The sequence below is a fragment of the Macrobrachium nipponense genome, chromosome 2 (genome assembly GCF_015104395.2).
Source record: "Macrobrachium nipponense isolate FS-2020 chromosome 2, ASM1510439v2, whole genome shotgun sequence".
In the NCBI taxonomy this organism is placed as follows: domain Eukaryota; kingdom Metazoa; phylum Arthropoda; class Malacostraca; order Decapoda; family Palaemonidae; genus Macrobrachium; species Macrobrachium nipponense.
The window spans coordinates 117,428,306-117,441,713 of record NC_087201.1 but is presented as its reverse complement, the minus strand read 5'-3'; the positions used below and the strand labels follow the sequence as shown (position 1 = coordinate 117,441,713).

Sequence of the window (13,408 nt, the reverse complement as noted above, 5' to 3'; positions counted from 1 at the left end):
TGAAGCTCTGCAACTCTCTTCAAGGACGCCAAGGCCAACAGGAAAACTGTCTTTAGAGCTAGATTCCTGTCTGATGATCGACGTAGTGGCTTGAATGGAGCTCAAGTGGGACCAGAGGGAGATCCTATGTTAGAGGTTTGAGTTCTCTTGATGAACAGGGTTGTTTGAAACTCCTGAACAACATGAGATTTCCCAGGATGAAGAGATGTCCACACCCTTCAGGTGCAGGACCAACCCCAAGGCAGCCCTGTAGTCTGACAGCCGAGAAGTAAAGACCTTTCTCATTTCCAAAAATCCGCGTTCTGCTGAACAGAAGTTCCGAGTGGAGAGAAACCCTGTCGATAACACCAATCACTGTAGAAGGCCAACTTGCTCTGGTAAACAACTGACAAAGACCTGAAATGGCTTGATATTTGGCCTACTGCTTTGCCAGAAAAGCCTCTCGCTCGCAGGAGATACTCGACACTCTCCAGCCATGAAGCGATAGGGACCCTACCGACTAGTGGAACCTTTCCACATGAGGCTGGCAAAGGAAGTTGTACCATGGGGGAATTTCTCTTGGAACTGCTGACAGAGGAGACAGACGGTCTGGGACCCACTGCCTGTGGCCACAGAGGCACCACCAAGGTCATCCTGAGATTCCAGAAACTAATTACTCTGTTCAGGACCTGATGGGTCAGGCAGAATGGAGGGAGGGCATACACCTCAAGATTGCCCCAAGGATGCTGTAGAGCGTCCTCCACTAGAGCAAGAGGATCTGATCCGGGACCACCCAGAAAGAGACCTCCAGCTTTCTACTGAAGTGAGTGGCAAAGAGGTTTAACATGGGTCTTCTCCAAAGGTGAAACAGCCTGTCTGCTATGTCCTGATGCAGAGATCACTCCGTGCCTATGAGTTAACGACTTAGTTTGTCGGCCACCACGTTCCTTCTTCCTGGAATGTACCTGGCCATGAGGCCCACTGGTGCACCTCGACTGTCAACAAGTGGAGCTGGCAAGACCTTGTTACCAAGTTTTAACTGGTTTCCAGGTCACTGAAAGATATTATCGTTTGTATTTACATAAAAATTATTTAAAATTTATTTTTTACTCATCATAATTATGAATTTACATAAGAATTCATGAGTAACAATATATATTGTACCCATTTTACGACTTACGGTGGCTTGTAATTAACATTTATTCAGAACAATATTCTGTCAAGTGATGTTACCAAAACTATAACAATCTTGTTTGTGTACCTCTGGGTAAGAATTTTTGCAATGGTGATCAAAATTAAGGTGAGAAAATACATATAAAAATTAAAATTCAATCATCACTTAACTGGCCTCTACACTGTCAATAATATTAACTTCAATCTTATTGACTCAATACTCGGGGTCTTCATTCATTTGCCCTCTCAATGTTCATTAGTACTGACAATAATCATTATTTCTCTCTTGGTCTTCACAGTGGTAACATGCTCTCTGACAAGGATTTAGTTTACATATCCGATGGTTTTTTGTTTTGTGAGGAGAGACCATATGAAAAGAAGTGGATAACCAAGTGAAAAAGACATTGATATACACATAAAAACCTCTTGGATAAACTTAGATTCAGTGATCCATCTGATTTTAGACAGTTTCTTCAGTTAGATGGATCAGGGTTTGATGAACTGTTGAATTTAATGAAACCCTTAACAGAAAAGAAAGAACCACTGATGAGAAAAAGTATTCCAATAAATAAAAGATTGTCGGCAACTGTTACTTGGCCACTGGCAATGCATTTGAAGATTTGAAATTTATAAGTATGTTAATCAGCAAGATAGTTATGGAGAAATAATATGCAGTCATTTGCCATCTCAAACCTTATACATATAAAGATAAGAAAATATTAACTAACATTTTCTCTTAGCTTACTTTACTAGACAATGATTACATAATGGACTGGAAAAAAAATAATTCAAAAAGGTACCTTACTAGCCAATAATTACATAATTGTTAGGAATAATAAAGATGAATGAAAAATTTTGAAAATTTCTTCTACTACCCAATAATCACACTATTGTTAAGAAATACTACTGAGAGAAAAATTAACTTATAAATATACCAGTAATGAAACAGCATGATTTTTAATATGTTATAAATTAAGAAATGTGATACTGAAATCTTACTTAAATTTATGCAACCACTATACATAATTACTAGGTCATCAAGGTACCAATGTTACAGTTAAAATGTTCAAAATCCCTAGAATTATCTATAATACTTTTCACCAAAATCCTTGTGAGAATCAAAGATGTATATTAACTAATTAAATTAACAAGTTCTGCTTTAGTTAACAGTCGGTTTACTACTACAGAAGGAGGGTACAGTATTTTTCAACATGATAAATACAATTGAAACTCTTAATAAAAGAAATGCTTACAGTTGATATGGCAGTACCATAGCATTAAAACTACACTTTGGCAACTTTCAAACAAGTTTTGATCACTTTAGTTCTTACACCTATTTAAAGTAACCTTTTATGTTATGAGTAATGACCAGGCTGAAAATAAGTTGTAATCATCACAAGAGTAAAAATTATATAAGCAGTACTATAAAGCCCATCATATCCTATAGGTCATTGGACTTGCAATGACATCAATAATTTAAAGGTACTCTTGGACATTAGTTTATGTAAAGGTGAGTGGGGTTAGGAAAATATATGGTAAAATGGCCCTCTGGAACTATTATCCCCAAAGAAATAATTAAAACAATAAATTCTGAGCTTATGTGAGCTTTCCTAATCAATTATACCACTTTAATCGAGAGCACTATGTACTACACAAATAAATTATTGGTATTTACTCAAAAAAGACATTAACTAGAAAAATACAATGTAATGAATCTTAAAGAAATGCCACTTTTAAAGGTCTTGATTAAGACATGGCCAGGCACCAAATTGGCTTGCTGGCATTACCAGAGGGATACTATGTACATTTAAATATGAAATATACGCACAGGACCACAACATTTATGCATAATAAACCCTTTTTAAAAGCAAAAGTAATGTTTGTACCTGTCATTACACAGATAATAAAACCATTCTTTCCATGCTTGTCATGAGCACTTTCATATATATCTGGGCTACTCAGTTGCTTCAAGTTAAATAGTACATAGATGAAAAGATATATCTGGGCTACTCAGTTGCTTCGAGTTAAATAGTAATACGTAGATGAAAAGGAAACATAACTTAGAAATATGAGCACAATTAAAAACTATCACAAATCACTGAGACCTATCCTACAAGATTAAACTAAAAAAATCATATGTAAAATATTAAAGCAGTTTCATAATACTGTACTAACAATTTGCATTTTTAAATAAATTTTTACTTTACATAAAAATAAATATAGCTTCTGTCACTAATGTACATATTTATACTGTATTACAATTATAATGAGGTATAAAATTACAATTATAATGAGGTATAAAATTATCTCCTTATCAATGACATAAATGCTACTTCATTTTTGACTTATGACAATTTAGCCTATACTATTGGGAATGTTAAACGCAAAAGAATACAGTACTATTAAGTATATATACGTATATATCTAATTTATAAAATAAAAAAATTAAAATGGATAAAAGACCTCTTAATTATTTACACTTGGCATGGAATTGTACTATAAATTCCTTATAATGTATATGTATATGTCTTGTTAGTAATGAGATCTGATACATAATCTGATAGCAATACACATCTTGTAATTTCATCTACTCCTTACTTTATTTGCACCACAAGAACAAAATTATCCCAATTCTCAGTGAAGTATTAATCACCAAAGAATAGGACAATTTTTCCATAAAAAATATTCAATAAATCTGTTAGACAAACTATATATAAAAAAGTTGTTCTAAAAAGTATTAAAATTCTAAGTCACTGAAGTAGATCAAACCTAAAAGGTACCCTCAAACAATATATAGAGGACCTAAGAAGAACAAGACCACCACTGATTCCTTCATCTCCACAGCAATTTTTTGGCAGTCTACCTTTTCATGATTCTTTTGAAAGCTGAGTTTCAATTACACTAAGAACCAAGTAAACATCTGCAAAAAAAGGAACAAAATGAGGCAATAACAATGGCATCGTGCAACTCTTCCAAATCAAATTTTATTTCAATGATATTAATGTCTCTCATAAGGCATAAAACAGCGTAACCAGATGCTATTACAAACTTATTAGAGGAAATTACAGCCAAGAATTTTCAGTGTAGTATAAAGAAGATCTAGTTCCTTTTCATGGTGACCTGTGTGCAATATACTATGACTAAAAAAATTAAAACACTCGACTGAATAGTGAATTAAAATTGCAGTAGCTTTTAATATCAGAACAAATCTACTTACTCTGTGTCATCTTGTCTTTGTTGACGTGCTTTGGCTGAAAGATTCAAGATTCCGCCTTTGGTAGAGTCTGTCACCCAGATAACTACCGTTGAGAATAAGGCAACTACGGGAGGAAAAGACAACACATCCCACATTTAGAAAAAATTAAACTGTATACATAAGCACAGGCAGACTAAGAAGTATTCACACTAAATATTTTCACAACACTTGTTGGCTTAAAATTATTTGCATTTAAGCCATTATTCATAATGCACTCACATTGAAAAGGAAAAAGCCAAGAAGGCTATTAGCCTGATAAGTAAGCTTCCACATGAGAGTACCCACATGTGAAAAGCACGAAATACAGAACAGAAGTAGTACTGGCTGATTTATGAAATTTAAGCTGACAAGCCAACCCTGGTGCACATTCAGCACTTTACTCCTTTTCAACATACATTGTTTTCCTGTCTTCTAAACTAATGTTTACCAGCATTCAACTCCAGATTTAAAAAATGAGCAATGTTCTTGAGTAGGAATTTTTTTTAAATTATCTTTCTGATGACCATCTACTGTATTCCTGGGGGATTTTAAATATATATAAAACAGTGCACAAAACTAATTATTTTACCTGCACCTAATATAAACAATTCTGAAAATACTATATCGGAGCATAATCAGGTAGCGAGAGTAGTACAATTATCTTTAATGATACTAAATATTACTGCTAAGGTGGCTTTGGAATTAATCTTATTGTATTAAATGAATATTTGTAATGTATATGTCCTTGTAAATGTTTGTACGTAAAACAAATTCAGGTTTATATCATTCTCTCCAGTAGAAACTGATTTTAAATGTTATATGGCTATCCCAAGACTGGAACTGCCTTAGTGTTTCTGCCTGGGGGCATACTAGTATTAAAAAATAAATGAGCAAAGTCTTACGTTTATACCATTCTCTCACGTAGAAACTGATTTTAAATGTTATATGGCTGTCCCAAGACTGGAACTGCCTTAGGAGTGTGTTTCTGCCTGGGGACCATACTAATATTAAAAAAATAAATTAACAAATTCGTAGTAAAGAATATTCTAAAGTGAGAAAATAGAGTTCAACACCTAACTCAAGAAAAGGTGTGTTCACATCATTTAAAGAAGTTTCCAGTTCCAATTTGCAAATTCAGTTCATTGTAATTACTATCAATCTTTCAGATTCTGCTGATATCATCTGCAATTATGCAAATGTCCAACCTTGAGATTCAGATAACTCCGAGTGATGTCAACTCTTGAAAATTTACAGCTAATTTCATTTCAAGTTTTTATATTTTCCTTTCCAGTTTTTAATATACAGTAGCTCACCGATATAAAGGATCATGGTACATCGTACTTCCGGATAAATAGGTGCAAAATGGATATACGTACTGATTAGAGGGTTTTTGCCTTTGGATCAAGCGCCTAATTTACATTGCTTCCAACCCTAAAAATTATGCTAAAGCTTTTACTGTCCTGCAGTTTATATTAATAATAAAGCTTTTATTTTATTTATATAACCAAACAGTATCCATAAAGTAAGACCCTTTAAAGTTCCACTCGGTAACTAAGACAGTGATGATATTGGTAAAACGTAATCGGCTGATTATTTTAAGAATGTAAACAAAACCACAACGCAAATGGCACGTAATCACTCTCTTCACATTTTGTAATACAATAATGATACACACTACATGCAATATGATTAGATACAGTAAAACAACAGTTAAAAAATTCAGGTTTACAGAATTGCAGATGTTAAACCCTGCCAATTCTTAGTGGTGGTTTCTATAAGTATAAATAAAATACATTTTTATTCATTCATCCTCCATGCAATGGAGATCTTAAGGAAGAATACCAATAAATTAAAGCTGCAGATTATAGCTGATGCTGAATTAAACAAATAATGGGCAGGCGAAAGTGATGTCCAGAACTTGCAAAATCACTTACTGCTTATACAATCAAGTGCATAATGCGCACATTTTAAATCCAACTTTTTTCATTTACAAGAAAAAGTATCCAGATTATATTTCTTTTCACAACTAATGGCAATGAAGATGTCAGTAGTACTCAATTAGCCAAGATTTTGAGAATGTAAACAATCTCAAATGCAAATGGTATATGATGACAATGTTTATATACTGTAGAATTTGATATAGCATGCAAAATAACCTTTATTTAAATCATCATTATAACAAAAATATACAACATCCCGTATTCGCAGGGGATGGGTACCAGACTGCCCCGCAAATAGCTATAATTCGAGAGTACTTAAAACCACTCTAAAATAGCTTAGAACTACAGTGGTACCTCGAGATACGTAATTAATCCGTTCCGAGACGGCCTTCGTATCATGATTTTTTCGTATCTTGGAACACATTTTACATGTAAAATGGCTAATCCGTTCCAAGCCCTCCAAAAACACCCCAGTAAATTACATTTACAGGCCTAAAACACATGTTCTAGGGTTACGGCGGAAGAAATATGACTCCAAAAAGGCAAAATACTGTACATACTTGAGTAATATTCAACTGCATGTAATTGTTCTCGGTGGTCCGGGCGAATCTCGGGAATTTACAGCAACAACCTTTCGTATCTTGAAAACTTTTCGTATGTAGAGCAGTAAAATTTTTCGCATTGGCTTTCGTATCTCGAGTTTTTCATAAGTAGAGCCTTTCGTATCTCGAGGTACTACTGTAGTACAGTCATACCCTACATACGAAAGTCGCTACTTATGCACCTTTCGTAAATGGCATACTTACGATTGAGGGCTGCGGAACTCGAAGGATTAAGGACTTCGAGTTCTACCCACCAGGGTTGCAGGCTCCTTTCATAGGCTATGTCCGTCTTACGGAATCTGCTTTGATCAGGGAGGACAAGGTCCCAAAAGAGACTGTCATCCTCTCTCGGGACCAAGCTCAGCAAGTTTGGATTCGTAACCTTGACGAATGGCAGTGTGTTAACACTAAGGTCACAGCCTTCAGGAGTCCATTCACAATTTTTACTGTAGATGAGGACACCACGATCCCGTTCACATCTAATGTGGCAGAACTCACTCTGCAAGCTGCAATGAGAGATGAGCCTATGCCACAGCTCCGGGGGACGGAATCAACATCTCTGCTACTTCCTGGAACAGATGACCTATGGGTAGACTTACCAGCAACCTTCTCAGTTGGCAAGCTTAAACCTGATTGTGCCATCTCTCTATTCAGTGAGCGGCTACCCAGGCTGTCTAATGTGCTCATCCAGATGGAATTCGACGCTAGGACACGGCTTGCGAGGTCCCTCAACGCTCTAGTCATGACAGAAACAGCAGCTCTTGTATATTCGCAAGAACCGTTGTTCAAGATCATTGCTAAGGCACAATTGCTGAGTATGCAATGTGACTTGTATGATTTTGTTGTGGCTAGGAGGAACTGTAGGAAGCACGTCCTAGTAGAATCCACAATCAGGGGACGAACCCAACAAACTCCTGGCCTCTTCTATTTGGGGTGCTGATCTTTTTCCAGCCTCAGCAGTCAACAAGGTGCAACATGAGGCTGCTAGGTTGAACCAAAGCCTGCGGGTTCGGTGGGGGTTAGTCTACAGAAGGAAATTGGAGTCTTCCTCTTCGAATCCCAAAGCAAAGAAAAAGCCTAGGAAGTTCCAACCCTTCCAGGCACCCCAGCAACAAGCTTTGGTTCAGGCAGTACCAGTTCCCCAACCCTCTACCACTAAGAGCCAACCCCAACAGCAGTTTGTGCTGTTGACTCAGCCACAACAGCCACAGGCATCAACTTCCTTTGCTGTTTCCCCAGCCTTTAACCCAACCTTTGAAAACCAGGCATTTCAGGCATTCAATAAGTTCGGTAGGGGCGGCAGATCTAGGGGCGCTTTTCGTCAACGAGGCGGAGGAAGGGCTACCAGCTGAGGCAGAGGTGCAAGGGGAGGATGTGGAGGCCGTCCATCAGCAACCCAATGAGAACTCCCAGGTAGGAGGGAGGCTGTACCTCTTTCGTCACCGTTGGAGGTTCAGCAATTGGGCACAAAGTATTGTATCCAAAGGTCTAGGCTGGAGTTGGATCGAAGGTCCACCTCCACCCAACACCTTCTATCAGGAACCAACAGCGGAGTTGGTAGAGTATTCCCGCGATCTCCTTCAAAAAGGAGCAGTGTCAAGCATCAAAGATTGCCGCAAGGCTACAGCCATGGTTATCCGTTTTCTCGAATACCTAGGATTCAAGATAAACAGGACAAAGTCCCGGCTAACACCGGCGTCCCGTTTCCAGTGGCTGGGAATTCATTGGAACTTGGATTCGCATACTCTATCAATCCCGCCGTTGAAAAGAAAAGAAATAGCCAAGGCAACCAGACAATTTCTGAAATGCAAACAGACGTCCCGGAGAAACCAAGAAAGGATCTTAGGTTCTCTCTAATTTGCTTCAGTGACGGACGTCCTATTGAAAGCCAAACTGAAGGATATAAATCGGGTTTGGCGTTCAAAAGCCAACAAAAGATTCTGGGGCAGGTTAGCCCCCATCCCGGCGATCTTACGGAAACTTCTCTGCCCCTGGGCGGAGGTCAAGCAAGAATTTGTCAAAGACAATTCCACTACAGTTTCCTCCACCGGCCTTTGTGATCCACGCAGATGCGTCACTAACAGATTGGGGAGGATACTCACAGTACAAGAAGGTACAAGGTACTTGGTCCCTTCAATTCCGCCAGCTTCATATCAATGTCCTGGAAGCCATGGCGGTGTTCCTCACCCTGAAGAAGCTTCGCCCAGCCAAGAAATCTCATATCAAGCTGGTGCTCGACAGCGCAGTGGTAGTACACTGCATCAACAGGGGAGGTTTAAAATCAAGCCACGTGAACCATGTCATGATAGCCATCTTTTCACTAGCAGGCAAGAACAAGTGGCACCTATCAGCTACTCACCTTGCCGGAATACAGAACGTGGTGGCCGACGCGCTATCACGTTCAGTCCCACTGGAGTCAGAATGGTCTCTGGACAAGAAGTCATTCAGTTGGGTAGGTCAGCTAGTACCGGGGCTCCAGGTGGATCTCTTTGCCAAGGAATCAAACCACAAACTCCCTTGTTATGTGGCCCCCAACCTGGACCCTCCCTGGACCCTCTGGCTTACGCCACAAACACATTGGCTATAGATTGGAATCAAAGGAACAAGATTTACCTCTTTCCTCCGGTGAATCTTCTTATGAAGGTTCTGCACAAGCTGAGGACATTCAAAGGTCAGGTGGCTCTGATAGCCCCAATTGGCCCAAGAGCAATTGGTTCCCCCTTCTGCTGGAGTTGGGTCTCTGCCCTCAACGGATTCCCAATCCCAAGCTGTCACAGCTAGTGCAAACGAGGACTGTCTTCGCTTCCTCAGGACTTCAGAAAGCCCTAACTTTATGGACTTTATGAAGTTTGCAGCTCAGAAGGATGCGGATATCGACCCTCAGAACATCATGTTCTTGGAATCAGATAAACGTGAATCAACCCTTCGTCAATACGATTCAGCAGTTAAAAAACTGGCTGGGTTCCAGAACGAATCTAATATACGTACCATGACCACAAATCTGGCAATCTTTTTTAGGTCATTATTTGAAAAAGGTTTGGCAGCTAGTACAATCACTACTACCAAATCAGCCCTGAAAAAGATTTTCCAATTCGGATTCAAAATTGATCTAACGGAATCATACTTTACTTCCATCGCCAGAGCTTGCGCCAGGCTCAGACCTACTGAAAGGCCCGAGTCAGTGTCATGGTCCTTAAATGATGTCCTTAAGTTGGCCTCAGATACTAACAACACCTCGTGTGATTATCAGTCCATATTGAGAAAAACTCTATTCCTCATAAGCTTAGCGTCAGGAGCTAGAATTTCAGAACTGTTGGCTTTATCTAGAGACCCAGGTCATATAGAATTTCTCCCTTCAGGGGAAGTGTTACTTTCTCCAGATCGGCAGTTTCTTGCCAAAAATGAGGACCCATTAGATAGGTGGGCTCCGTGGAAAATCGTTCCGCTTCCACAGGACCCATCCCTTTGCCCCGTAACTTCATTGAAAGCTTACTTAAATAGGACAACTCTGAAATCTTCTGGGCCTCTATTTATTAGAGAAAAAGGTGGCACCATTTCCCTAAAAACTATTAGGCAACAAATTTTATATTTTATCAAAAAAGCCAACCCGCAGTCCTTCCCACGGGTACATGATATTAGAGCTATAGCTACCTCAATAAACTTTTTCCAACATATGAATTTTGAAGATCTGAAGAAGTACACTGGCTGGCAATCTCCGACAGTATTCAAACGCCATTACCTTAAGTCCTTGGGAGCCCTTAAGTACCCGGCGGTAGCAGCGGGAAACACAGTTTCCCCCGGTACCAGCAGCGATAGTAGTCATAGTCAGTAGTTCAGCTTATGTCTCTCCTTTGCCTTCTCCTTCCTACCAGCCTCATTACCATTCTTGCCTTAGACCCAGTTACGTCACTGTCGTACTGGACTGGTCCTTGGATGTAACATATTGTACATAATGTCTAGTTCATAAGGACCTTATATCTCAAATGTTTGTTTGCTATGATCATTATTGTTGTTTGATAGTTTTAAGGTTACTTACTTTTTATGTTACTGGTTTGTAACTTGGTCTCTATTATAATGAACTAACCTTAATTGTTTTTCATTGGTATTCTTTTTGAGTAGTAACTTGTGTTCTTCCTTTTTCCAAGCTTGGTATTTTCTCTGGTACTATTTCATGGAGCGACACGGCCAAGCACAGAAAAGGAATTTTGACATAGGAAAAATCTATTTCTGGGCGAAGGGCCCGTGTCGCCCAGTGAAATCCCACCCTTGTCTTTCCCACCCAGCTGTCCACCAAGCTTGGGTGCTATCTGCAGGTATGACGTCACAGGCGCTAGCTACATGGTAGCAGGTAGTGAGCCATAGGTCGGCTCCTCTCTTTTTGAGGTTTTTGATGTATGAGAAGCTAATTGGAGAAGGACCTGTGGTAGTGGGAGTCACTAATGCTGATAAAGTATGGGAATCATTTACGTTACTGTTTTCCTTACTACTTGACTCCTTTAAATCTTTAAAATTCTTTAAATGTTCTTCTGACCAAATGTCAGAATGTACTATTTTAATATGGTTCCAATGTGCAACAGTTTCATTTAAAGTTGATTCATGCATTAGCTTAAATTTATTTAACTTTAATCTTTCTGTTACTCTATATGGACCTTGGAATTTAGGACTTACTTTTACATTAGGTCTTTCAACTTTGTGATTAAGCACATATACTTGTTGCCCTATTTTTAAATCTGGGACTGTTGATTTCTGGTTGTAATACTTACTAGACTTTTGATGTAACTCCTTAAATCGAGCCCTTGTGCCTTTTACTGTCTCGAAAGTCTGTCTTGTTTCCATGCAACGTAGTCTTCGTAATTATAAGTATGTCTGGGTGGAGTTGCTTCGTCTAATAAGGTATTTGGCATTCTTTTCTGATAACCATATAACAGAAAGTGTGGGGTTTCCCCAATAGATTTATTTACAGTGTTATTAATAGTGAACTGTACGTCTTCAAGAATTAAGTCCCAATCTTCAGTCTGTGGAGTCACTAAAGTTTTCAGTACATCCTTTATTTTACGATTTGTTCTCTAAACTGCTCCATTAGAGCTTGGTTTATAAGCTGTAACCTGACACTTGTTAATTTCATAAAACTCACACAATTTCTTTAAAATGTCACTAGTAAATTCTCCTGCATTATCAGATAATAATGTTTGAGGACATGAATGTCTAGTAATTATTCTAGATTTCAGAGCTTCTGCTACAGTAGTTGCTTCTCTGTTTCTGACTGGAATGATCTCAACATATCTAGTCAAGTAATCTATGAAAACCAATATCTGACGGTTACCTCTGGTTGTGTTTGGAAATGGACCTACAAAATCCATTTAAACTACTTGAAACGGAGTTAATTCTGATGGATATTTCTCAAGAGGAGCTTTAACATTTATGTTACCCTTGTGTACATTACAGATATGACAATTTTCAACAAATCTTTTAGCATCTTCATTGCAATTCGGCCAAAAATAGTTTCTAGTGACTGTTCTACATGTTTTCTTTATTCCAGGATGTCCTGACAACTTGTAAGAGTGTGTTAGTTCTAATACTTCTTTGGTTAGTGTGTTAGGTACATACAAACGTGAACAAGCATTCGGTTCATCTGATGTTTTATATAGAATTCCATTGATTAACTGAAATTCAGACTGATCATCCTCATTTTGCATTAATTTACCCACTATTTTTCTAATGTTAGCATCCTTTTGCTGTTCGATCTGAACTCTTTCTAAATCTAGATCTATGATCTGACAACTAAAGCAGAAGGTATTAGTTGTGATTTGTTTCTCGTTTTCTTCTTGCGATCTCGACAAGGCATCTGCTATAGTGTTATATCTTCCTGGGATATATCTAAATTCTGGGGCAAATTCTAATACACTTATGAACCATCTGTTAAACTTCATATTATTTGTGAAAGCTCTTTTCTTGAACAGGTCACAAATGGGTTTGTGATCTGTAAGCACATTTGTAAGTATTACATAATAAAAATATGGAATGTTATTCCATATATATAAAAAACTAAAACTAAAGAGGTCAACCAGATTGCTTGCAGGAATGTGATCAGACCAGAGACGATAAAGTATGCTAAGATGACGTATACAATAAAGTAGGCTAAGATGACATGCTGTCACCTGTAGTCATTCATTTGTTTTGAAAACATTAGTCCAAGCTTCCTGCTTGAGACAACTACCGCGACCTATAATTCAAACGGCCTACGTGATTTGTAACTATGTCATCTGTGTGTATGTTCGTATGTTCGAGCTACTGTCTGCTTCATTTATGATTTGTAAACGAGATAGTAGTCAGAGTTGAATTAGCCATCGTCATTAGAAGACCTGTCCAATCCTATCTGATATTCATCATGTAATCTCAGAGAATATAACTATTTTTTATACTTCGTGTTTTCTACTAGAACCTCACATCAGAAAGAAGATATCATCATGAGTTGAAAT

General features: G+C 38.2%; 1 protein-coding gene across 4 annotated transcripts in view; it reads right to left on the bottom strand.

Annotated features, from left to right (window-relative positions):
• Window positions 1–1,876: 1,876 nt before the first annotated feature.
• The window catches only part of LOC135220929 (major facilitator superfamily domain-containing protein 1-like), a 178,478-nt gene continuing 166,946 nt past the window's right edge, over window positions 1,877–13,408 (bottom strand). For 3 of the 4 annotated variants that reach the window (XM_064258585.1, XM_064258587.1, XM_064258586.1), the window contains exon 12: window positions 1,877–4,072. Coding sequence is in view for 1 of the 4 variants with exons in the window: in XM_064258589.1 (XP_064114659.1) it covers window positions 4,054–4,072; window positions 4,370–4,472 (122 nt within the window). In the remaining 3 variants the exon portion in view is untranslated. Of the gene's footprint in view, window positions 4,073–4,369; window positions 4,473–13,408 lie in introns of all 4 variants that reach the window. The other variant, XM_064258589.1, reaches the window with a different exon arrangement.